At 43.0% G+C, this 27784-nt stretch overlaps 1 protein-coding gene across 1 annotated transcript; it reads left to right on the plus strand.

Annotated features, from left to right (window-relative positions):
- The first annotated feature begins 241 nt into the window (after positions 1-241).
- On the plus strand, positions 242-26631 carry LOC126100484 (fatty acid-binding protein 2-like). Its single transcript, XM_049911088.1, has 3 exons — positions 242-391; positions 7600-7880; positions 25825-26631. Exons 1-3 carry the CDS (start codon positions 310-312, stop codon positions 25873-25875), a joined length of 414 nt encoding a protein of 137 aa, XP_049767045.1. The 5' UTR covers positions 242-309; the 3' UTR covers positions 25876-26631.
- The last annotated feature ends 1153 nt before the right edge of the window (positions 26632-27784 follow it).

The following is a 27784-nucleotide window of genomic DNA, read 5'->3' on the forward strand; positions in this document are numbered from 1 at the left end:
TACCTCAAACGGACTAAAGGTGAGCTCACCGTTCGTAAACGGCAAGGAAACGCCCACGGTACTTACGCAACCAGCGAACTTTCCTTCCCGCTAATACGTAAATGCCTCATTTAGGCCCCAGATACGCCTAGTGGTTATCTCATTGTTTGCTGAACAGAAAAGCTTGTTATCGCCGTCTCCCATTATCTCTGGGACTTTCAGTCTGTTCTGGATACGGTTTTTGTATATATAATGTCGCTGTAGTGCGTCATAACATAGTCGTCAAACTGCCTGCGTTGTAAGTGCTTCAGCGACAGATCTACCGTCAAGATGGTGAAGCAGTTCTCAGGCAAGAAGTACGAACTGGATGTCGCCAGCCAGGAGAACATGGACGCCTTCCTGCAAGCCGCCGGTGAGTTCTCTCCATACTTGCAAGGCGACGGCACCTGCTCATCACCATCAATTTCCTGCAGATTTAAGGCCAGAAATGAAAGAGACAAAAATCGCATCTCCAGATAGCCAAGTGTTTAGAGAAAATAGCATATTTTGGCGAGGGTTAGGCGAGACGTGAGCCATTTATGTCCGAGTAGTTTCCAGACACCGCTTGGCGCAACGGGTAATCTAATGGTCATAGGTTCGAGTCACCATGCGTAGTTTCTTTTATTTTCAATTTTTGCGCTACGTAACACTGCAAATAAACCAAATAATGCTCAGTACAAGGTGACTCAGCTGCTCCTATCGCTGTCTTTTTATGCAGCACGCGAAGACTATTATTTCTGCATAAAAATGATAACTTAGTTAAATTTTGCACCCGTTTTCGCTGGAGGTCACGGTTTTCGAGTTATTCAATAAAAACATATAAAAGTGATCTACAAACGCATCTCCACTGCCACACTTTCCCTCACCAGTCAGGATTTTTAGTATTTGTTCGTGGCACTCCCTCCTACTACTGTGAAAATAAATTTCATACTATATGAACTATTCCCGACATTCAACCTTTTTTGGTCTCCATTGAGTGGGCTACTACACCATCAGCATAGTCGGCTACTTCGTTAAAATTATTTATTTAAACATGCCAGTGAGGATAACGAACGAATAACAATTTTTGTAAACATTACGCAAAAACTAATTAAGTTGATAATTCGATCCAAACTTAGTCCTAACAGGCTCAGTAGTTTCTTACTCAGAACACCTGACGAATACAACGATATAACTGTTCATTTAATGCTGTTAAAGTTCACAAAATTCTTACGTAAAATTTACACAAACGTCAAGTCTGGAATTTGTAACTGTTCGACTATGCCGGCACATAATAAGGCCAGTCAACGAAGACGAAAAAAGGTCGAATGTGGGAAATAATTCTTTCAGCAGCAAATTTTCGTACAACGGCAGGAGGGAGTGCTATGAACTACATACCAGAAATCCTGACCTGCGGGGACTGAGTGGGAGTGCGTTTGGCGGTGACTTTCGTCCGTTTCTCTCTTGAATAGCTCGAAAACTACGGCGTCCAGCGAAAAAAGTATATATTAGGACTAATAGTTAGCGTGTAGCGAGCGAGACAATGTGGAAATTTAGCGCGTGTTTTATGGAGGCCAAATATAACATTGTGAGTTGCATAAACCAACAGCGGTAGTGGCAGCTGAATCACCCTGCATACTGTATTTGTTAATGTTTTCATAAAGTCGTGGAGAAGGAAACCGAAGGAATATTTGGTATTGCAAAAAAAATTTTCGGAAAAGGATTGTACTTACAGCGTCCACAAAGGTTACGCAAGTAACTGTCCAAGAAAGGACTGTAATTTAAGCGTGCAGGCCTTAGACCTTCGAGCAGACTTCATCACACATCACCAGCAATCCTCGCCAATATTTGGCGAAACCATGCGTTACGGATGGTTTGCGGTCAAACTGTGCGTTGAGAGACAAGCTTTTATGAATCTAAACCAACTTTAGAACAACCACATAATTGTAAAAATGTGACGCGTGCTAGATACCGAGAAAATTACTCCTTCTCTGTTTTTGCAGTGAATATCAACCCAGAACGTGTGTTTCATCAAGTGTAAAATAATTAAAGTATCCTATCTAATTTTATGTAGGAAGAGCACATGTACATTTTGAATTCCGTTCCTCGAAATTTATTTGCAATCCCAAATGTTTCTTTCCCTTCCCTTTTGATGAGTTTTGTAAAATTAATAATAAATACAATGTACTGAGCATTATTTCGGTTAATTGTGGTGTAAGTAAGTAAAAACTGAAAACAAAAACTAGCACCCATGACCTTGAGATTGCCATTCTGTATACCTCCCGCTGCGTCAACAACTGCCAGGAACGGCTAAGATCTCGCGCGACCAGCACCAAAAACGCTGTTTTTTTTTTTAACGCTTATTAAGCTGGGGCTCCCACTTCTGTCACTCTGATTTCTGATCAAGCTCTCCACATACTACACTCCTGGAAATGGAAAAAAGAACACATTGACACCGGTGTGTCAGACCCACCATACTTGCTCCGGACACTGCGAGAGGGCTGTACAAGCAATGATCACACGCACGGCACAGCGGACACACCAGGAACCGCGGTGTTGGCCGTCGAATGGCGCTAGCTGCGCAGCATTTGTGCACCGCCGCCGTCAGTGTCAGCCAGTTTGCCGTGGCATACGGAGCTCCATCGCAGTCTTTAACACTGGTAGCATGCCGCGACAGCGTGGACGTGAACCGTATGAGCAGTTGACGGACTTTGAGCGAGGGCGTATAGTGGGCATGCGGGAGGCCGGGTGGACGTACCGCCGAATTGCTCAACACGTGGGGCGTGAGGTCTCCACAGTACATCGATGTTGTCGCCAGTGGTCGGCGGAAGGTGCACGTGCCCGTCGACCTGGGACCGGACCGCAGCGACGCACGGATGCACGCCAAGACCGTAGGATCCTACGCAGTGCCGTAGGGGACCGCACCGCCACTTCCCAGCAAATTAGGGACACTGTTGCTCCTGGGGTATCGGCGAGGACCATTCGCAACCGTCTCCATGAAGCTGGGCTACGGTCCCGCACACCGTTAGGCCGTCTTCCGCTCACGCCCCAACATCGTGCAGCCCGCCTCCAGTGGTGTCGCGACAGGCGTGAATGGAGGGACGAATGGAGACGTGTCGTCTTCAGCGATGAGAGTCGCTTCTGCCTTGGTGCCAATGATGGTCGTATGCGTGTTTGGCGCCGTGCAGGTGAGCGCCACAATCAGGACTGCATACGAGCGAGGCACACAGGGCCAACACCCGGCATCATGGTGTGGGGAGCGATCTCCTACACTGGCCGTACACCACTGGTGATCGTCGAGGGGACACTGAATAGTGCACAGTACATCCACACCGTCATCGAATCCATCGTTCTACCATTCCTAGACCGGCAAGGGAACTTGCTGTTCCAACAGGACAATGCACGTCCGCATGTATCCCGTGCCACCCAACGTGCTCTAGAAGGTGTAAGTCAACTACCCTGGCCAGCAAGATCTCCGGATCTGTCCCCCATTGAGCATGTTTGGGACTAGATGAAGCGTCGTGTCACGCGGTCTGCACGTCCAGCACGAACGCTGGTCCAACGGAGGCGCCAGGTGGAAATGGCATGGCAAGCCGTTCCACAGGACTACATCCAGCATCTCTACGATCGTCTCCATGGGAGAATAGCAGCCTGCATTGCTGCGAAAGGTGGATATACACTGTACTAGTGCCGACATTGTGCATGCTCTGTTGCCTGTGTCTATGTGCCTGTGGTTCTGTCAGTGTGATCATGTGATGTATCTGACCCCAGGAATGTGTCAATAAAGTTTCCCCTTCCTGGGACAATGAATTCACGGTGTTCTTATTTCAATTTCCAGGAGTGTAAATAATAAATGAAAAGCACCAGTTTGCTTTTGTTCTACATATACCATAAATTTGGGCGAAATCTGTGGTTACTAGTATGCGCAGTCCCCTCGTAAAATCTGCTCGTGCACGGTATACACAGACATACTTGTAAGTACCTCCGGGGTTTCAGAAGCCGATTGCTTGAAACTGCAACGCAAGCAGACACATATCAGAGGACAGAGCGTCTGTTCAAGTTTGTGACTCATATAATAGGTTGCATAACATTGCTCTACATTTTCCATCTCTTCACTGTGGAATCACCGATTGCATTGATCATCTTTCCTTACAACTCTTCCAAATTAAGTGGCAGTGGATGCGGAAACACATGATCTTTTACATCTCATAAGAGGAAGTCGCATAGAAATAAATCGGCTGAGACAATCATAAGCATCTGAAGGAAAGTGCAATAATCTTCTTGTTCCAAACTAGAGTCTCCACTGTCTTTCTGTAAATGTAGCATAAGCCTTTGCTGCAGCAAGTTCGCATACGCAAAACGGGACACAGCTATCCTCGCAAACGAAAACGGTCCATACATGCCTAAAGAGTAGAGGGCATAAAAGACGTTAACTCTAGGTGAATCGCGAATTTGTTCCACATTCTCGTGTGGTAGTTCTGCGCCTCAGGCACGCATGTTACGGCCGTTCGCCAGTTCAGACACATGAAACGTGATTTCGTCACTGAAAGCAACTTCTTTGAAAAACCGTCTTTGTTCAGTAGGCGACAAAAGTCATTTCGAAAGTCGGAACGAAGGTCGTTGATCCGCGTAGTCATCGCATGTAGCAGACGTTTGCGTAGACTGCTGCTGAATCCGCGGTCGTCTACACGCATGGCTCGTTAATTACTTCAGGCTCTTCCACCAGACCTCTTTCCTTCTGTTGCCTTCTGCAACCAGTCTCACAGAGTTTAACCAGTTTCACAGAGTTGTTCTACCACACATAAATCGTTTGATCTGTTGGAGCTTTTATCCGATATTTCGTACGACATTGTTGCTGGACCTTCGCAACCATCCGCTTCGGTATCTGCTGAACCAACTCGGCAGCTTGCACAGCGAAGGAGCCTGGGATCGATTCCCGACCGGATCGGAGATTTTCTCCGTTCGGGGGCTGCGTGATGCCAACACATGACAAAGCCTCAGCCTGTGTAGCCTCATATCAGGGTACATCTTGACCCAAATTAATACTGTCAGTTGTCAAAATACACTGTCGTATCGCCTTTCCACTTTTGAGGTGGCTGTATATGCACATAGCAAAAATCACTAAATTAATAAAATAGATTTCAAAGACACAAAAAGCAAGTATCGCTTTATTATACGGCGTGTTCTGACACTCCTCCTCCTAGTGGCGCGTTCGCCAAATACGACACGGCGCGTATTACGAATCGAAACTTGTAGGCCTGCTACATCCACTGATATGTGTCACTTTTCTGTCTGTCTTGCAGTTTTCGCGCAGTTGTGCTCTGTCACCTCAGAGGCACTTATGAATAACCCCTGTAAATGCTAGAACATTTGTAAAAACTTGATATCGCAATGCCAAGATAGGCATCAGATGTGGGGTGAGGCAGTATGTATTTCATTGAGAAAATTACCGATACATTAGCGACCGACCCAGTTTCAAACGGGTAGCATTAATAGCTACAAACAGACAACATGACTGGAACCATAACGTAGATTCATGAATAAATTTCAGAATTTTAGAGAACAACCTGAACTTGCTCAATATCATCACTTTCACTTAAGGAGTGTATGGCAGGGTTGTTTGGAAGCGTGAGTGTTTTATGGTACATATTGAATTGGCGTTTTGAGTGACTTCTCTTGGCAGTGGCGCTAGCACATCATGATGTACGTAATATGTTCACTACAAACGTAAATATTGTATTTGAACCATGGGAATATGTATCTCTGATTGGTTCAATATGTATCAGAAGCTGGCTGAGGTGGCACAAATAAAAAAAAAAACAGATAAGAAAAACCGCATAATATACGTGTTTAACTCGTGTTACAGCTCTCCTCTTGTGACACTATTTACGCACTGTGAGGTACTGTTGAGACTCATTGTCGCATTTCTTTGTCATGGATTCTTCATGGCAGAGCTCTTCGCCGTAGCACACATGGAATCGTGTCCACATATATATTTGATTCAAGGAAGGCAGTAAGCTGAATGGTGGTCATCTAATGTGGAGCTGAAAGAACGTACTGTATGTAGACGAATCAAAATTGCTGAAATTACCGAAGTAGTTATTCGGAAAACGTATTACTGGTAGCATAAAAAATTAAACTGTACATGTTTAGGATTTGCATGATTTTCGCTGTGCAATTGTTCTCATACGATTGCAGGGAAACTATTGGCTAATTAATTTAAATTATAAGTCTCACATCACAGCTGCTGACAAGGTGGTCATCTTTCTGTTATTAGTCATATTTATTGTGGTGTCCTGCCCTCTCGTCCGTTCTAGGGTGCCTAAAGGATGCTCTTTCCTCGGATAGCTAAACAGCAATTCCATCAAATCACGTTAATAGTTTTTATTACAATGAAGTAGATCGACAATGCTTTGGGTCGCAAGCAAGTGCTGACGTGATATAATCATTTCCGTCGCTATATACAGTGTCCATACAAGCAATTATTATAAGGCACAAGTCTCAGTATAACAGTTAGCCCTGCTCTTCTAGTGCCGGGTCTACCAGTACGGGTCTGATAGTGTCGGTATCTAGCCTTGATGATCAGAAAAGTCGTGTCTGGAGGCGACCTGGACAGTGGTGGGATACCAACCTGACGGTCACCCGTCATACAGTTCGACAACCAGGAGCGATGGTCTGTAGTGCCATTTCTTTTCATAGCAGGACGCCTTTGGTTCTCACTTTTTTCGCATGGTCCAACGTTGCTGTTGCAGATGATGCTGAAAGGCCCATATGTCCGGAGCGGATTTAAGTATCATGGTGTGCGTCACAACTTTACAGAAGCTCTCCTGCATACATTGCGAGATTAGCACTCCTGGAGGAAATGACTGATCCAGAGCTTACGGGACACTTTCTAGAATAAATCTTTCACTCAATATAGGCAGGGTTCTGGGTTCTAACCCTTGTCTTACACAAAATTTCAAGCCTCCAGGAAGTTATGAGGTTACATACTCCGTTGAAGAGTGATTGGTCAGTTTTGATGCCTTGACCCTGAAAAGGCATTAAAGATAGTGTTGTGTCTAGACAAGACAGTCTAGACACAAGGCGAGGAAGCCGAAAGGGCACGCGTCAACTCACGCCGGCTTGCGTTAAGTCTGAAACAGGATACGTAATGAATGCTATAAAGAAAAGTACGTAGCTGCTGGAATACTTAACTTTAATCCATCATTTGTATACAGCATTCTTGATGATACAAGTGAGACTCTCTCTAGAAATGGTTAATGGCGCCTTGCTAGGTCGTAGCCATGGACTTAGCTGAAGGCTATTCTAACTATCTCTCGGCAAATGAGAGAAAGACTTCGTCAGTGTAGTCGCTAGCAAAGTCGTCGTACAACAGGGACGAGTCCTAGTAAATCTCTCTAGACCTGCCGTGTGGTGGCGCTCGGTCTGCAATTACTGACAGTGGCGACACGCGGGTCCGACATGTACTAATGGACCGCGGCCGATTTAAAGCTACCACCTAGCAAGTGTGGTGTCTGGCGGTGACACCACAGATAGAAGCAACTCCGAATTGGAATGTGTATCTCAATGAGGTGGGTGCGTTCTTTACTTTCTTTTTCACAGGTATCGCCGAGGCGGACAGACGGAAGGAAATACTGGGCCACAATATGACTATCGGTGTGACGGTGAACGGCGACGAGTACACATTCAGCTTGGAAGCAGCTGGCCGCAAGTTTGACACCAAGTGCAAGCTGGACGAGGAATTCGACGAGACGTTATGGGACACCACGACGCGCAGCAAGTACTCCATCAAGGGAGGCGACACCGTGGTGCACTGGTCGCGCTACCCAGACGGCAAGGTCATCACTTCCGAGACCAAGTACTCTGCCGACAAGGCTCTGCAGGTGAGAGAGACACACAGGTTGTAAGCGCGCGCGCATGTGTGTGTGTCTGTGTTGGTGTAGGTGTGTGGGTGTGTACCGCAGAACTTAGACACGCAAACGACGGCTCGTCTTAAATTAACCTCCTATTCGGTATTAAAAAAGGATTATTTTTTTCATGTGAAGTCTGTGCTTTCTTATTGACGATACTTTTACACATAGTGGCCAAATATCTGTCACACCAGGATACAAGATTCCTCCTTCTCCCCATCGAAGAATGGTTCAGCTCGGTGATTCAGTCAGTTGTTAACACCATCCTGGAGCTCCATGTCCGCCATGAAATGCTGAGAAGCCAACCAGACCTTCATCTCAGATAAGAAATTCGGAGTATACGGGGAATTCTCCCAGTTTTTCTTTGGTTCGGTTCAAAGTCGCATTGCCCTGAAGGAGATCGACTCCTTCGCTACTCATCCCGCGCCGCTTAGAATCTCACAATAAATCTACTTCACCCAAGCATTCTCATACGCCACTCTCAGGAAATCTGTTGTCAAAACTCCTTCGCGATCCGAAAAAATTGTAACCATTATTCTGTGGTTGGACAGCACCTGCTTGAATTTTTGACATTATTGGACGAGTGTGTGGGCGTCCTCTGTTCAGATCATTCCTTAGTTTCAGAGTTCAGGTACTCCAGTCTTCTCTCTTAACCATCTGCGATTCTGTTCAGCTGTTGCTCCCTCTTTTCATGTTATAGCTGAAACAATTGCGAAGCCGAAGCCATTCTTTCGATTTTATGAGAGAGTAAGCGGAGAAGTAATGTCAGCATGGCTGTTCTTGAAATCTAAGACACATCTTCAGAAAGTTTGGAAATAGCCAACCTACATGTTGCACAAGTACCTCAGTCACATCTTCTTACTTCCCTTGACCACTTTCATCATGCTGATCAGTGCGACCAGCCTCTAATTTTCTGGGCCATTCTCTCACAAGACGGTTATCCCATCCCCAAACACATCACACAGTCGACGGTGCATCTTTGTGTCATTGATTCCTTCTGCTTGCAGGTAAGGAATGGCAGGAACGAACTTCAAAACTGGCGACAGACGAAGTAACACCGTACGTTCTAGTCGCTTGCTGCTTACACACTGGCGAGTAAAACAGAGGTGTCTGATGCAGTGCGACCCATTACCTTCTTTTCCTATCACACAGGCACCATGAAGCTACGAGTATTCGTTTATTTTTAATAGATAATCGGATGATACGAGGGGCACTCAATCAGTAAAGCAATTTTTTTTCTCAAAGCTGGTTGTTTTATTCAGGATTCAAATACACCACAATAGTGCCACTCTTTTGCTACAAAACCCTATTTTTCAGCATAATCTCCCTTCAATGCGACTGTCTTACGCTACCTTACCAATGTCTTCCTGTAACAGTAACCTCCATTCCCCGACACGAATCCGCCCGGCGCATTAGTTTCGAGGTCCGATGTGCCGGCCAGCCTGTGGATAGTTTTTAAGGCAGTTTTCCATCTACCTCGCCGAATGCGGGATGGTTCCCCTTATTCCACATCAGTTACACTATGTCGGCGATTACTGCACAAACACTGTCTACATGTACGCGTACACGATAATTACTCTAACCCTCAAGCAATGTGGTTACACTCGTCTGGTATGAGACGTTCCCAGGGAAAGGGGAGGGGGGCAGTGGGGGCCGAACCGCACTAGAACCCTGGATTCGGTGTGGGGCGGAGTTGAGGTGGATGGACTGCTGTGGCCTGTTGTTGAGTTGTGAAACACTAAGGGCTACGGCGGGACGAAGCCTCTCCGTCGTTTCTAGGTCCCCAGTACAATATACGTACACAATACACACAACACAACTGGTGCACAAGTGCATCAGCACTACCAACAGAGATGTCCAGTCGAGCAGCAAGGTGTTTCATTGTGATCTGTCGATCAACTGGAATGAGAGTATCCGCACATCTCAATATTGCAGGAACCACAGCTATGTGCGGCCAGCCGGCACGCGGGAGATGGAACAGGTTTGCGCGACCTCGCTGCGGCAGTGACAGACGCCTCGGCCAACGACTCGCCGCGCACTTGTAAGTGCCAAGTCTCCGTACACATTCTACAAGCGTCTATGAATATCTTAGTGTTCTGGTTTTCCCCAAATGAACCTCAGTGACAGATCTGTGATGGGAACGTACCTCCGTCGCAGTCGGCATTTTGAAGGCTACATATAGCGTATCCACCTATCGGAACTTTATGAAGCTATAGGCGTTGAAGCGGGACTGTTCCACAAAGTCCCACAACAAATCCCACTTCTTTGTCAACCGAAAATGGCTGAGAAAACAAAAATATACAGCGTTCCGTATTGAACGCTCCCCGTAAATTATGAATAGCACGACTTTACATCGAGCTGCACCAGTATTATGAAGAGACGCAATCATCAACACAATGTTGCTCTGAGCACAACGGATTTTTCGTAAGGTGTTTACGAGCCAGGCGGCCCGGAGGTAGGACACTGTAATTGCATTGGAAAGGCTGGCAGTTCGAATTCCCGTCCAGCCGTCCAGATTTGGGTTTTCCATTATTTTCCTAAATCATCTAATGCTGGAACAGTTCCTTTGATTGCGCACGGCCGATTCCCATCCGCATTTTCCCTAATCAGTGCCTGTGTTCTCTCACTAGTGACCGTGTAGTCGACGAGAAGTCAAAACCTAAGCATGTCTGCTCTCGAGGTAGTATGTTTCTGACGTCGCCGTTGTCCGACCCACCACAAATAGCCTACACAACACATCATGAAGCAAAGGGACTATAAAAGGAGTTCTGGGAGGGGGGAGGAGGGGGGGGAGAATGGAGGAGACACAGTACAGAGTGCGAAATCTATACATTGAAGCATTTTGACATTTTTCTGATCTACAGGTCACTATCGATTGTGAAATGTATCATTTAAAATTTAAGTTGAGGGCTCTGTCTGCAGAACCATACATCTCTCAGGTAAGTAACGGTCTACGAAGTAACGCTATCCTACAAGACGGTTTTGTTGTCGGTAAAAAGCAGGATATTTCATTTTTAGAACTCTGTACCTCAGTCAGTAAAAACGGAATCCTTATAGTGATACATCCCCTTAAAAATTTTTTATAAATGACAGTGCTGGAAAACCTCTACGTTATTTGATTTTCAAACAGCTGAGCAAAACTGAACGTACTCAGACATTTCTCTCTTTTGTTATTCTGATCATCACTAAACTGACACACAATATTTTTTTAGCGCAACGCAATCTGACTTTCAATAATCCCTACAAAAGAATTTCCCTGACTAACAATAACCTATACATTTCATGAATCACTCACCTCACAAAAATCTTCGTTACTCAATCTACTGCAACACAGCGTGCGCCAACACTGCCAGCTGAATAAAAAATTTTAACTACTGAAGGCACTAACTACGCTCTGTTCCCATCCAATTGCCCAACATTACAATAGCAAATATTCCAACAATGCAAACCAGCCACAGACTGCACACAGCACAGTCAGTGATTTTCATACAGAACGCTACGTGGCGTTACTAACATAAAAACCTAAACAGCTTACTTACAATAAGATCACACTGTCGTTCGTCTGTCGATCTATCCGTCTATTAAGATCTCTTTTTCGCAGAAACAGGCAGAGGTATCAAGTTGAAATGTTTTTCAAATACTAGGGTCTACGGTCTCTTGAAAGTATAAAAATGTTAAGCTCCTACATCAATGCAATAAAGAGAAACGGCCATCTGTGAAGACCGCTTCTTCCCACGAATGGGCAGAGGCATAAAATTGAAATTTATGCCAAATTCTAAGGACTGCGGTCCATTGGTGGTGTATATACACTGAAGAGCTAAAGAAACACCTACATCAGCGTAATATCGTGTAGGGCCCCCCGAGCACGAAAAAGTGCCGCAACACGACGAGGCATCGACTTATATTTGAAATAGTACTGAAGGGAGCTGATACCATGAATCGTACAGGGCTGTCTATAAATCTGTAAGAGTGCGACAGGGTGGATATGTCTTCTGAATACCACGTTGAAAGACATCCCAGACAGCCTCATTAATGTTCATATCTGGGGAGTTTGGTGGCCAGCGGAAGTGTTTAAACTCAGAAGTGTGTTCCTGGAACCACTCTGTAGCAATTCTGGAAGTGTGGAATGTCGCATAGTCCAGTTGGAATGATCCAAGTCCGTCGAAATGCACAATGGACGCGAATTGATGAAGGTGATCAGACAGGATGCTTACATACGTGTCACCAATCAAAGTCTTATCTAAACGTATCAGGGGTCCCATATCACTCCAATTGCACACGCACCACACCATTACAGAGCCTCCACTGCTTTAACAGTCCTCTGCTGACATTCCGGGTCCATGGATTCATAAGGTTGTCTCCGTACCTGATCTCGTCTATCTGCATGCAATTTGAAACGAGACTCGTCTGACCAGGCAACATGTTTCCATCCATCAGTTGTCCAGTGTTGGGGTTAATGGGCCCCTGCAAGGCAAGTGTTCAAATGTGTGTGAAATCCTATCGGACCAAACTGCTGAGGTCATCGGTCCCTAGGCTTACACACTACTTAAAATAACTTATACTACGAACAACACACACACTCATGCCCGAGGGAGAACTAGAACCTCCAGCGGAAGGGGCCGCGCAATCCCTGATATGGCTCTCCATGCAAGGTGTAAAGCTTTGTGTCGTGCAGTCATCAACGGTACACAAATGGGCCTTCGGCTCCGAAAACGAAAACCCATATCGATAGTATTTCGTTGAATGGTTTGCACGCTGACACTTCCTGATGGCCACATTGATATCTACAGCAATTTGCTTCTGTCAGGTTGAACAATTCTGTTAAGTCGTCATTTGTCCCGTTCTTGCAGGATCTTTTTCCAGCCGCACCGATGTCTCAGATTTGATGTTCTGCAGGATTCCTGATATTCGAGTTACACTCGTGAAATCGTCTTACGGGAAAATCTCCACTTCGTCACTATCTCGGAGATGATGTGTCTCATCGCTCGATCGTCGACTATAACACCACGTTCAAACTCACTTAAGGATACAGAGAACTTATAAATGGAGGACAAATTGAAATTTCTTATGTCTTTACTAAATTCTATAGTGTTTCCTGCTGATTGCATTTATATATACATTATAAGGTTTCAAATGAAGAATGACCTACATAAACCAAATTTTAAAGTTGCGGTCATGTAGGCCTCCAGGCACTCTTTATTTCTGTTACAGAAACCAGTATTATTTCGAAAAGAACTGTGAGCGTTTCTGTTTCCAGCGATTTACGTATGATATATTTTATTTGTTGGTAACAGTGGAGGTTTTTAGTGTCTGTAAATAATTATCTTTGTTGGTATTTACTGTTGTTTCGTTGAAGCAGTTTGTTCACGTGTTAACGAATGTTTGTTGCCCAAGTGCTACATATATTTGTAGAAGTACATATCCTTTAGTGTGCAATAAATACGAATTATGCCACGCATAAAGAAATTCAGTAAAGGAAATTCCGTGGTAACCAGTTCACAAACAAAGCAAGCCACACTGTTGAAAGTAAACTATGTATCAGTCTTCAGGGAAGAACTCCCACATGGCACTTCTCCCATGATTCAATTTTTTTTGGTTAACAATGATGCTGTTTGTAGTGGATTTGTTGTTGGTGATGATGTGGGAATCTTATCTTCTTTGATAAAGGAAGTGGCGAAATGTAAAGAATGTGATTGTGTAGGCTGTCTGGAAATAACTGAACAACAAAGTAGCAGGAAGGGTTTAGCGTCAAAATCATTTGTTTTGTGCAGATCCTGCAATAAATCTACGTCTAAAATGACTTAGAATATTGTGCATAATTCATATGATGTGAATTTGAAGTTAGTGTCTGCAATGCGTGCAATAGGAAAAGGAAAAATAGCTGCTCAAACGTTTTGTGGTCTGGTGGACTTTCCTCCTGCTCCCAGTAGGTTCACCAAGTACATACAAATACTTTTAGGTGCCTTGACTTTTGCGTCTAAGGTATCTATGAAACGTGCAGTAGAAGAAACTGTAAATACTAGTGGAACCAGGGACATTGCTGTTGCACTTCATGGGACATGGCAACGTCGGGGACATCGTTTCCTGAATGGTGTTGTAAGTGCTACTTCTCTGGAGAATGGAAAAGTTGTTGGTGTTGAGTACTTATCTAAGTACTGCCACACTAGCCATGGCACCCGGAAGGTGATACTGAAGAACATATTGAAAATCAGTGTTCTAAGAATTATGATGGTTACAGTGGAGGTATGGAGTGTGTTGGAACACTAAAAATATTTCAGAGGTCGGTGCCCGTTTATAACGTTAGATACACGAAGTACCCAGGCGATGGGGAATCTGAAGCTTTCATAAAATTAATGAGTTCAATGTTGATGGTAATACCTTGGTAACAGAACTGGGGTGTTGTGGACATATGCAAAACAGGATGGGTGCTAGGTTGAGGAAGCTACGAAGAGAAATGAAAGGGAAGTTGCTATCTGATGGAAAATCTGTTTGGCCGAGGCAGATTGACAGAAACTAAATAGACCTTCTTCAGAGTTATTATGGATGGACTGGTCATTAGACTAACTGCACCTCTGAATGATGTTACAGCAATGAGAAAAGCAGTATGGGCCACTTACTTTCATAAGTTGTCCACAGATGACCACCCTGTTCACAGACTTTGCCGTAAAGGAGCAGTTTCTTGGTGTGGTTACCAAAAAGCAAAAGGGTCAAATATAACATCATAAGAATTGCCTTTCTGAACCTGTTATGAATGAAATAAAACCAATTTTTAGAGACCTGAGTGAACCTGTTTTGCTTAGTAAATGTCTTCATGGGGGCACTCAGAATACAAATGAAAGTTTTAACCATTGCATATGGGAAAGATTACCCAAGAATGTTTTTGTAGGACTAAATATATTAAATGTTAGTGTACTAGATGCAGTGATATGTTTCAATGATGGAGTGACAGAAAGGTTGGAAGTCCTGAGAAATTTAGGCATATAATGTGGCTCTAATATGGAAGATAAATGCTGCAGGATAAAGACTATGCTTCAGAAATGTTCTGAGGCACAGTTCAGTTGGACTCATATATTTAATTCATAATTTGCCGCAAGTTGTATTTTTCAGAATTCAGGTACAAATATTTCCTAAGGTTTATAAAATATTGCTCTTATTTTTTTCTCTGACTTGCAATAGTCCATACTTATGTAGTAGACCTAAACTTTACTCCAGAAACAACTAAATCATAGGAAAAATAACATTTTTACTAGGAAAAAATTATAAAAATTAAAATGTAACATGTGATAAATTTTTATCCTTGTAATATACATAATAGGTGGAATTAAATAGGTCTAGTACCTCAGCCATCATGTCATGCATATCTGGTAAAAATTGGGTCTCCTTCAAATGTATAACATTGGATTAAATGGTACCTCTATTTGAGGAAGCATTTTCTTTGTAATTTTTTTAATAACCCTAAGCAGGTTCCAAAATATTCAAATTATTTCTGATTTGCTTAGAAAGTGTGCTGCATTATCAGATATCAACCAAAAATCTGTAAACATTTACTTTATAAACAGTGCCTGAAAGAAACAGGTGTTGAGTTTTACGTAATATTGGGCTGGAAAAGTACCTTGCATCCTTAAAACTTCATAAACTGCGATTTTAGCAGCACTAACCGATCTAACTGTGCCAGACACTTGTAGTATTATATAGGCGTTGCCTATCGCAGTGCCGTGTTCGGCCTGTTCACATGTCTATGTATTTGAATAGGCATGCCTACACCAGTTTCTTTGGCGCTTCAGTATAATTTAAGCTTCTGTGTCAATGCAGAATACCGCCATATATACTACATATTCTCATTCTCACAAACACACTCACAAAAACCTACGTGCATATCAGGCATGGTGGTTTAGCGGGAAAACGCATGCACCGATCGAAACAGAGATACTTTGGGATCGAATGTCAGTCGGACCACAGATCTTTCAGTCTTCGTTTTAACCTAGCCTTCACCTCTGAGTCACCAGAAGCAACACGTGGTTCGGACTCCACTATAAACTGTATGTTTATCGTATGTGTGTGTGTGTGTGTATTCATTTATATTCATTTATTCATTGATATTCCTTTATTTATATAATAAATGAATAAAAATAGTAATAAAAATAAAATAAATAATTTTTATTTTATTGAAAAAAATAAAAAATCTTCATTTCTCCCTCACACACACACACAGATTCACAAAACAGCTGAATGCAGAAAACTCAGAATGTTGGCAACACTTAGAAAAACAAATGAAACTCTGTATCAAAAAGATTGCAGTTACAATGATGTGTAACGTAAACAGTGAACTGAAAGAGAACTGTAAGATGTCCACCTGGCTGCCAGATGTGAAAAAGCAGTTTGCTTGGATGCAGTGAATTAGAAGTTACCTGTAAGTAACTTTCCATTTCATAAAAAAGCGTTCAGGAACTGTTTTTAAACCTATAACCCAGATGTGAAACCATAACCTATGAGTAAAAATGGACAAATCATGTAATATTTCAGGATACCTAGATGCCTTGTAAAAAAAGGCGAAACGCGTCTGGGTGCATAAACAAAAATAAAAATTTCTATGTGCAGCATCCAAAAAAGGCATTTTCTTTGAAATAACTGCAATTTATATACACCTACTGCGAAAATAGTCACTACAAGAAACGTGAACATATGTTGTTTTTATGTTACCTGCTATGGGTGTGTCCTTGAAATGACATTGACCACGTTTCCGTGCAAACTCACTAGATGGCAGGGCTGTGGTCAGTAGCACACTGTTTGGGTTCTTGTCGCATTAGTTACGCTGGCACAAAGGATGCTGATTGTGAGCAAAGAGTGAACAGTACGTTCTGCGTTAAGCACGGGGAAATATGGTCAATGATTAAGCAAGTATATGCAGCCGAGGCACTTTGAGGATGTAGTGTTTTCGAGTGGCAGAAACGGTTTCGTGAAGGAAGAGATTCAGTGCAGGGCGATCAAAGAACTGGTGGCCCGTCTACAGCACATACCGATGGAAACGTGGAGCGTGTAGGCAGTCACTGAAACAAGACCGTCATGAAAATGTGCGTGCGATATCTGAAGAACTCAATTTGAATCGTGATGTGTGTCATAAGATTTTACGCGAAGATTCAGGGTAACGGAAACTTAATGCAAAACTCATCCCTCACTCATTAATAGATGCACAGAATGAGGAAAGACGAAGAATTTCTGCTCACCTATTGAATAGAGCCAAACGTGAGCCCACATTCCTGTCAAAGATTATTGTTGGGGATGAAAGTTGGTACTACTTGTATGACCTCCATACGAAGCGTCAAAGTGCTGAATGGTGGAGTCCAGGATGAACAGCCTCGAAAAAAAGGTCAAACGACAGCCTTTGAGAGCAAAGACAATTTTGATCGACTTTTTTGATAGTAAATGATTAGTTCACCATGCGTATGTTCCTCTAGGGCAAACAGTAAACCAAACTTTAAACACCGAAGTCTTGAAACGTTTGCGACAAGCAATTCTACGTCATCGTCTCGATTTGTGGCATTTTCAGGAATGTTTCCCACTATATGGCAATGCAACACCCCATGCCGCTTTATCTGTTACCGAGTATTCAGACATTGTGTTACTGCCATTCACCATATTCGCACGACCTCTCGCCTTGCGATTTTTTCTTGTTTCCGCGAGTGAAAAGGCGAATGAAAGAAAAGCTTCCTCAAGGTATCATAGGCATCCAACCGGTTGTGACAAATGACCGTACAAGAGTAGTTGTTGAAAATTTCCCTGGTTGCTGCTAAGACCTCCAGAAACATAGGCAACTGTTTGTAGAAAGCCAGTGGGACTAGTTCGATAGGAGCTAGGATCATTACTTGGTAAGCGTCCTGGAACTATTCTGACAAAGGCAGTATTTATTCATTCTGAATATATTTTGAGATAGTCTGTCTTAGTTGCCGCGCCCGTAAATGGTTTCACTCAATCTCTGGGTTTGAGCGATTTCAGTTACATACGTATTCAGCCATTTTTGCTACACACGAACCATGAATACGTTTTTCAAGTTTCTTAGAGACTAATGACTTGTCTTATCTTAAGAAAAGGTGAATAAAAAGTGTTATTAAAAGAATGAAGAATTTTTCCAAATTTGTGTATTTACCTATATAAAACGTTTTTCGTACTTGTGCAATTAAATATGTATTTTTGGATTGTTTCAAAATGCTAATTAACCATGCTACATTATTAATTTTTGTTTAAACACACGAACAATTACTTTTTTTTATAATTTATTGTAGCTCTGTGTATTCATCTCACTGGTTTGCAGCCATCACCTACAATTCTCTTTGAGTAAATACTGAGGTGACGTGAACAGAAAGCGTATAAGAAAATTATTTAACTTATTTGTTGACTTATTCACTTTCTGCATAAGCGTGTACTGCCACTTGCTGGAAGTATTTCTTCACAAGAAATATTTGTCATCTGTTATTAATTTATATAATTAGTAATATAGTTTTAAAATATGAATCATCCCTGCAGATACTGTACATCGCATTAAGTTTTTCTTGTGCATCACTCTTTATCCAGTCATATGATTTCTTCCTTTCCCACGTAACTGAGTGTTTCGGCTTTTTTTATCTAGACACAAAGTTCGGTATTAAGTAAAAGCCTATTCATAAACAAGGATGAAAACCTGAACTAAATGCTACTTATTGGCACTCAATAAAAAGTAAACATCGGGGCGACAGTTACAGTAACGTCAGGCGCTAGCACACTGCAATCAACAATAATGATTTAGCAATGCCGAAACGACTGAATGCTTCCGCTTAAAATTGAATGCGCCAAGGACGAGATCACTCCAATAATTGGAGCTCCCAGGGGTCCACAGGGATGCGAACGTGGGTATAGACTGTTAATAATCATGGGCAGAGAAAGGCTTAACTGTAAAACTGAAGTACCAAATGGTGAATGTGGATAGCAGTAATTCATACCGTGAAATATTATACCCACTACTTTTCACAAGCCGTGAAATGTAAATATGTGTGTCGAACATGGTTGTAATTTGTATCTACTTAGATGGACAAGTAATTTTCTGGACAATACATTACCTTTCACACAAATAAATAGATGAATGAGTAAGAGCTAGATTCAAATTAACGGAGGTCATCACACCTTTTCAGTAAAACAGGATTCAGAATGTCGTTAAAATTTACAAATATTCTTTTCTTCTTCACATAACCCTTAAGGAACTTTCATGCTCAAGTTCGTACACCCAACGATACACGTGCAAGGACACAATCCACAGCAAAATAGGTTTTGATAAGTTTTAAATGATGGAAAGGAGAACTTGTCTATTCAGTACGTAATCAAATGAACGAAATAAGCCCTTGGATGTTATTAAGATGCGTTTATTTGCAACACCGTTTAATAGTAACAGTTCAATATCATAAAACGATTCCTCTCAAAAAGTTAATAAAATGCTAGAGCATGGCAAAGCTGACTATCACATCTTTCACACGTGAACAGGCTACGATTACATCTAATCTATGGATGGCGAGATTGCTACACAGCCAAAATTTCTTGCTTACATCGCAAATTTTTAGCCCTCGCATGTCTTTGGTAAGCTGAATTTACTGGTTTACTGCACAGCGTTATTACTGTACTGAAGCTGTAATGACCCATAGGCTTCTCCTAGTTGTGCCAAAGACTGACTTTAGTCATTAATAATGTAAATCGGCATTTCGCACTAAAACAGTAGCGATTCCTCTTCTTATTTACTGCCGAGTAACAACTGTTCTTGAGACACGCGTTCCTCTCCCCACTCTCGCGATTCACCACCGTGCTACATGGTCCAGTCGCTACCTCTGCCTCCGTGAGAATCATCATCCTACTTGCTGCCGTCTTGTTCTGCAGCATTGCTTAATGCAGCGAACTTTTGCTATCTGCAGGGTTCCAGTAAACGTAAAACCATGAAAAATAAATACCCTTCAAAACGGGAGAATCCTCGCAATATGTAGTTGATTTGTGATGTTGCCTCAGTTGCATATAGCAATCATGCTCAACACGAAAGTGGTAATCGGTCTCTCAGACGTACACTGTCGCATCCAGATTGAAGTTCATAAATGTCTACAGTGTGAAGAGCACGTACAGACTCTTTCGTGGGCTTCCACAGCTTGTACTATGTTCTTCTTGCTATATCTATTTGCACGGAATGTAGTTCAGAGCTCTTTTGATTCATGTTGGAGGCTGTCAGCGTCGCTAATCATTTTGAGCTCGAGATGTCAGTGTTGATAATGTAAACCTGTGGTCACAAGAGACCTGCTATGCCGCATCGACGTCTGTGTGCAGGAAAACGCTGCCTCTTGGTAATACCTGCCATTTTCAATAAGCAATCATTCACTTACAAGAGTAGCACAGACAAAAGCCTACCGCACAGACACCCACTCCCCCCCCCCCGCCCCCCCCCCCACACACACACCCAAATACACTACTGACCACTAAATTGCTACACCAAGAAGAAATGCAGATGATAAACGGGTATTCATTGGACAAATATATCATACTAGACCCGACATGTGATTATTGGGTGCATAGATCCTCAGAAATCGGTACCCAGAACAACCACCTATGGCCATAATAACGGCCTTGATACGCCTGGGCATTGAGTCAGAGCTTCGATGGCGTGTACAGGTACAGCTGCCAATGCAGCTTCAACACGATACCACAGTTCAGTAAGAGTAGCGACGGGCGTATTGTGACGAGCCAGTTGCTCAGCCACAATTGACCACACGTTTTCAATTGGTGAGAAATCTGGGGAATGTGCTGGCCAGGGCAGCAGCTGAATATTTTTCTGTATCCAGAAAGGCCCGTACAGGAACTGCAGCATACGGTCGTGCATTATCCTGCTGAAATGTAGGGTTTCGCAGGGATCGAATGAAGGGTAAAGCCACGGGTTGTAACACATCTGAAATGTAACGTCCACTGCTCAAAGTACCGTCAATGCGAACAAGAGGTGACAGAGACGTGTAAAACCAATGGCACCCCATACCATCACGCCAGCTGATACGCCAGTATGGCGATGACGAATATACGCTTCCAATGTGCGTTCCCCACGATGTCACCAAACATGGATGCGTCCACCATGATGCTGTAAACAGAATCATGATTCATCCGAAAAAATGACGTTTTGCCATTCGTGCTCCCAGGTTCGTCGTTGAGTACACCATCGCAGGCGCTCCTGTCTGTGATGCAGCGTCAAGGGTAACCGCAGCGATAGTCTCCGAGCTGATAGTCCATGCTACTGCAAACGTCGTCGAACTTTTCGTGCAGATGGTTTTTGTCTTGCAAACGTCCCCATCTGTTGACTCAGGGATCGAGACGTGGCTCCACGATCCGTTACAGCCAAGCGGATAAGATGACTGTCACCTCGACTGTTAGTCATACGAGGCCGTTGGGATCCAGCACGGCGTTCCGTATTACCCTCCTGAACCCACCGATTCCATATTCTGCTAACAGTCATTGGATCTCGACCTACGCGAGCAGCAATGTCGCGATACGATAAACCGCAATCGCGATAGGCTACAATCCGACCTTTAAAGTCGGAAACGTGATGGTACGCATTTCTCCTCCTTACACGAGGCATCACAACAACGTTTCACCAGGCAACGCGGGTCAACTGCTGTTTGTGTATGGAAACTTTCCTCATGTCATTACGTTGTAGGTGTCGCCACCGGCGCCAACCTTGTGTGAATGCTCTGAAAAGCTAATCATTTGCATATCACAGCATCTTCTTACTGTTGGTTAAATTTCGCGTCTGTAGCACGTCATCTTCTGGTGTAGCAATTTTAATGACGCGGGTAGTTATCTGATACCGAAATAAAAAGGAGTATAGGAAAGGCCATCGTCAGAATCTAGTATTTATTTGCCCAGGAGACGGTCTCTGAATGATCAAACGTCGGTGATCTAAATGGTTTAGTATATTACAATTAAGAGCCTAATACCAAAAATGATTCTATTCAGATTGACATTGGGCATGGAATACTACCAGTTGATAATCCGTTTGTAGCTGCAGTTGTTTATAACAAATCACAGGGACCAGAAATGGGTATCTGTAAGCATAAAAACTTGCAACGTAGCTGAAATACGTGAAAGCTTCACCCATGGAAAGATTGTCCACTTCTCTCGCGTGTCTTTCCGTTTACTTTTTCCATACATTTGTTGAAAATTGTGACACTAGCTGTTCCGTTTTGCTTACTAAATTCATCAGCTGGTGAGAATTTTTTCTTATTAACATACCGTCGGTGTTGAATTATGTGTCTGAAACCTCTGGGGAATGAATAGACTACTGCTAATTTTAAAAAAAAAAGAGGTTTGTATGTACATATGGTCAATTCTTTACTTTCGTCAGTTAGAGACACTTTTTTATTGTCACATGTTTGCTTCGTTTCTGTCTTTCTGTTTTCACATTTGCAGCTTGATCCTACAGCTAATTTTTCTTTCCAAACTTTCTCTTCTGGTGGCTAAATGAAATGCTCAAAATGTCTGCCATTAAGTCTAGCACAAGTTTCTAAGCGCCGCATCATGGACTGTCTTACTCTTCCCCGTATTCCAGTTGTCTGATGTATCTGTTGAAATGGCACGCTGGCCAAGAATATCAATACTCGGAATATATCTTTAATGCACTATGTCCTTTAAATGCCCCAAAAAATAAAAATCCAATGGATTGAGATCAAGAGATCGAGCAAATCAGATGTTGCTGCCTCACTACATATCCATTTATTTAGTGAAAGCTTATTTGAAGCGGTCATCGCTTGCAGAGCAAAATGAGCTACTGCCCTGTAGTGCATCAAACACATAAGAGTAGTGGAACGTCTTCCAGAAAAATAGTAAATGCTCCATATAAATTTCATTGTATGATGTTCTAATACATATTCCACAGAAAATCAAAGGTCTAATTAATCTGTTTCCAAGTATGCCAGCCTATTCATTAATACTAAACTGTTGCTGATGTCTTGTTTCCAGACCTGCAAAAGGTTTCTCGTGTGATCATACACTCCTGGAAATTGAAATAAGAACACCGTGAATTCATTGTCCCAGGAAGGGGAAACTTTATTGACACATTCCTGGGGTCAGATACATCACATGATCACACTGACAGAACCACAGGCACATAGACACAGGCAACAGAGCATGCACAATGTCGGCACTAGTACAGTGTATATCCACCTTTCGCAGCAATGCAGGCTGCTATTCTCCCATGGAGACGATCGTACAGATGCTGGATGTAGTCCTGTGGAACGGCTTGCCATGCCATTTCCACCTGGCGCCTCAGTTGGACCAGCATTCGTGCTGGACGTGCAGACCGCGTGAGACGACGCTTCATCCAGTCCCAAACATGCTCAATGGGGGACAGATCCGGAGATCTTGCTGGCCAGGGTAGTTGACTTACACCTTCTAGAGCACGTTGGGTGGCACGGGATACATGCGGACGTGCATTGTCCTGTTGGAACAGCAAGTTCCCTTGCCGGTCTAGGAATGGTAGAACGATGGGTTCGATGACGGTTTGGATGTACCGTGCACTATTCAGTGTCCCCTCGACGATCACCAGTGGTGTACGGCCAGTGTAGGAGATCGCTCCCCACACCATGATGCCGGGTGTTGGCCCTGTGTGCCTCGCTCGTATGCAGTCCTGATTGTGGCGCTCACCTGCACGGCGCCAAACACGCATACGACCATCATTGGCACCAAGGCAGAAGCGACTCTCATCGCTGAAGACGACACGTCTCCATTCGTCCCTCCATTCACGCCTGTCGCGACACCACTGGAGGCGGGCTGCACGATGTTGGGGCGTGAGCGGAAGACGGCCTAACGGTGTGCGGGATCGTAGCCCAGCTTCATGGAGACGGTTGCGAATGGTCCTCGCCGATACCCCAGGAGCAACAGTGTCCCTAACTTGCTGGGAAGTGGCGGTGCGGTCCCCTACGGCACTGCGTAGGATCCTACGGTCTTGGCGTGCATCCGTGCGTCGCTGCGGTCCGGTCCCAGGTCGACGGGCACGTGCACCTTCCGCCGACCACTGGCGACAACATCGATGTACTGTGGAGACCTCACGCCCCACGTGTTGAGCAATTCGGCGGTACGTCCACCCGGCCTCCCGCATGCCCACTATACGCCCTCGCTCAAAGTCCGTCAACTGCACATACGGTTCACGTCCACGCTGTCGCGGCATGCTACCAGTGTTAAAGACTGCGATGGAGCTCCGTATGCCACGGCAAACTGGCTGACACTGACGGCGGCGGTGCACAAATGCTGCGCAGCTAGCGCCATTCGACGGCCAACACCGCGGTTCCTGGTGTGTCCGCTGTGCCGTGCGTGTGATCATTGCTTGTACAGGCCTCTCGCAGTGTCCGGAGCAAGTATGGTTGGTCTGACACACCGGTGTCAATGTGTTCTTTTTTCCATTTCCAGGAGTGTATATAAATTTTGTGAAATTATTCTGCTCCCTTCCTGCTAAACATTGCTTCACCTGTGAATAGTGTCATAGATAGAAATTGTTGGTCCTCGACATACATCCCTAATAAAATAGTAGAAGAAGCTTTTATAGACGGAAAATGCGTTTCAGTAAAACGTTGCACTCTCTGGATGTGGTATGGATAGAGGAGTTGCTCTCCTAATATTTTACACACTGCCAAACGACTCACATTTTCAGTTTCTGCTATTTTCCTGCCACTGCTGCCATTATTGTCCTCAATATGTCGAAGAACTCGATCCTCAAAACCAGGTGTTCTAACGTTGTTTGGTCTTCCACAATGAAATGATTCCTTCTCAGGAGAGACTGTCTGCACAAGACGTTCATGTACTCTTTGAAATATCTTATTGTTCGGTTAATGTTTTCATGAAATCTTTCAGAATACAAACGTCAGGCTGCACACGCATTGTACTTTGTAAGTCCATACGTTAGGTGCATGTCTGCACGCTCTGATTGGAAATTGGAAATTCGTGGTAGGTTCCTATGGGACCAAACTGCTGAGGTCATCAGTCCATAGGCTTACACACTACTTAAACTAACTTAAACTAACTTACACTAAGGACAACACACACACCTATACCCGAGGTTCGACTCCGACCTCCGACGGCGGGAGCCACGCGAACCGTGGCAAGGCGCCTAAAAACGCACAGCTACCCTGCGCTGCACGTGCAGTGCACTCTAGTCCCATAAGAATACGGTCGAGCAGAAATCTCGCCCGTGACTGAAACTCCGGCAAACCGTGTCGCTCTCCAGCTGTTTGTTCGGTGGCGGCCCTCTCGGAAACTGGATGCCTATTGGGGGAAGTATATTCAGAACACACTATAGTTCCAGAAGAACTGTAGGGTATGCAGCCACTACTGACAACGTTCTCAATACTGAAAGGATGTGTTTATTTACTAGTACAATGACAACTAAGATAAAGATAAGAGGACTTTGACTTAACTACTGCGAAAACAATCATAATCTAGAAAGATTATGCACCTTTAGAACAAAGACGGTAACTTTAAAACAAAAAGACAGAAACGAAGCAAACATCTAATGACAAAAAAGGGTCTGTACCTAAGAAAGTAAAAAAAATTACCATATGTATATCATGAAATCCTCTAACCATTCTCCAGAGGTCTCCCACGTATTAGTTCACACCGTTTATATGGAAACACAAAATTACAAAATGAAGAAAATGTGAAAGTGATTTTGATGGTAGAACAGTGAAATCTATTGAATATTCTCTGTAAAATTTGACATTTCACTCATTCCTTATGATTACTCTGTATTTAATTTTACACTTAACTTGTGGCACTTTTCTTCTGAACTGCAGTCTGTTGATTCTTACGTAAAGTGTATGGTGGCAATAATCCATTGATCACATTTTTACAGCCTGAGAATGATAACTTTTTTTGATTACAGACGATTACTCTTGGTGATGTCGTGGCAAAGAAGACGTTCAAGGCCAAATGAGTTGGTAATCAGAAGATCCATTGTGGTGATACTTCACCTCCACATTCAGTGCAATCGTTGATGCAGCTATTCAGCACAGTTCAAAATGACAGTTTTAGAAGTTACCTACCGTAACTTATTGTAAAACAATTTTAATAAGATGCCAGCCAACTGAATTATTGTGTTTCATTACTTTGCAGTCTTGTCAGATTCAAGACATAGAGGCACTTGTTCCTAATTAATTGTAATATTTATCTCTTATAATGTACTTTACATATAACTGAAACACATAGTACACATTCCTAAAAATCTGAGAAGTGATGAATCCTGAGAAAAAGTTAAGTACCTTGTATATGTAGTTGATCAATATACCCAGATTAATGAATTACTAAACAAATTATCAGATATACCAAGAAAGATGAAGTTTTTGCCGAACACATATTTCCAGTAGCTTAAATAGTTTTAGTGATAAGAAGGAATATATGTGATATAAACAATATTTAAAACAAAAGCAATCTCTTCCTCATCATCCATGCACAGATGAATATATCTTTTCCATGTTTATCGTTAGATATATTTGAAAGGTATCACTATTTACCTGTATGTCGTATTTCGAAAATCAGATCCATTCTTCAAATCTTATAAACCTTATTCTGCACATTATTTTGCTGTGGTGTCGAAATTATATCCGCAATGTTTTAAGAAATTACTAAATGGCCCCCTAATTTTATATACCATTATATTACTGAGATTTGACCACCGTTTTAAAATGGCACAAGCTTATAAAATTTAGTCAATTATAAATCACAATAGCAGCACTGAATTAAATTATTTAATACACATCAATGTAAATAATTAATATAATTATGTATGTAACCACGTATGTATCATACATACGCTGCTTTCACTGTAGGTTTGTTAAGTTTTTTTTGTGCATGTAAGAAGTCTCATAAATAAATTTGTTTCATAAGGTCACTAGGCACACACACACACGCACACACACAAACACACACAGGATTTACTAACTATGACAGTTTTCCATTTTACAGTTTAACTCTGACAGATAGTTGAAAATAAATTATTGCCACATTATAAAGCACAGAAGTAAGTAAATCAAATGGGATACAGGTAGTTATACCTTGCCAAAATATTTATTGGGAAGTTTGGAAAATTCTCTAAAACTCCGAGTGTTATAATACATGGTCAAATTATTTAGTAGAGAACCCACAGTTTCATAGCTAGGATTGTTCCATAAAGTTGTTGATAGCCATTCCGTTGATCCTCATACGTGACCCACTGCATACACTGTCCGCCCTAGAATTTCTGAGGAGAATCTATTTATAGCGCATAAGCGACATCGGCGAATAAGTACGGTGGGAGCTTGAACTAGCAACTCTAAACAGCAGATGCACATTCTAGCAGTGCATTGCGAACAGGCAGTGTTCATTAGTGTCCACCTTATCGTAGTGTGTCAACGTGGTCGTGTCACAAATCGCAGTGGAGTGACGTCTCTAAGTCAAGTGTACAAGACATTCTCCAGGATGTTTCGAAGAAGAGAAGAGTGTGCGTAACATTTGTGCCGCACAGACTGACTTGCGATCAGAAACAATGGCAACAGGATCCTTCCGCAAAGTTCACAACGTCGGTATATCTTTCCTGGATAAAATCTTAACGGGCGAGGAGTCTTGGTGTTACCAAAACGACGAAGTGCAGAAATCCACATGAAGGGTCAACGCTTTGTCGGCGTAAAAGACATTCAATGTGGCGCGCGAGTGCGCGGGTTTGAACAACATCTCAAAGGGCTTTTTTGATAATTTCACACGGTTGTGTAAACGTTCTGTGCGTTCTACTCAAGTCGGGGGGACGTTATATAAAACAGCTGAACCATTTTTGATCAGCTTAACTTTTATATGTGTTGGCAAGCCTAGGC

The sequence above is a fragment of the Schistocerca cancellata genome, chromosome 9 (assembly GCF_023864275.1).
Source record: "Schistocerca cancellata isolate TAMUIC-IGC-003103 chromosome 9, iqSchCanc2.1, whole genome shotgun sequence".
NCBI lineage: Eukaryota > Metazoa > Arthropoda > Insecta > Orthoptera > Acrididae > Schistocerca > Schistocerca cancellata.

What these genes read in the sequence shown, in the direction of transcription:
- LOC126100484 (XM_049911088.1), top strand. Translation starts at nt 310, where the DNA reads ATGGTGAAGCAGTTCTCAGGCAAGAAGTACGAACTGGATGTCGCCAGC. An exon ending in CGCCTTCCTGCAAGCCGCCG is followed by an intron (nt 392 to 7,599) that starts GTGAGTTCTCTC and finishes TCTTTTTCACAG; the next exon opens with GTATCGCCGAGGCGGACAGA. An exon ending in CTGCCGACAAGGCTCTGCAG is followed by an intron (nt 7,881 to 25,824) that starts GTGAGAGAGACA and finishes TTTTGATTACAG; the next exon opens with ACGATTACTCTTGGTGATGT.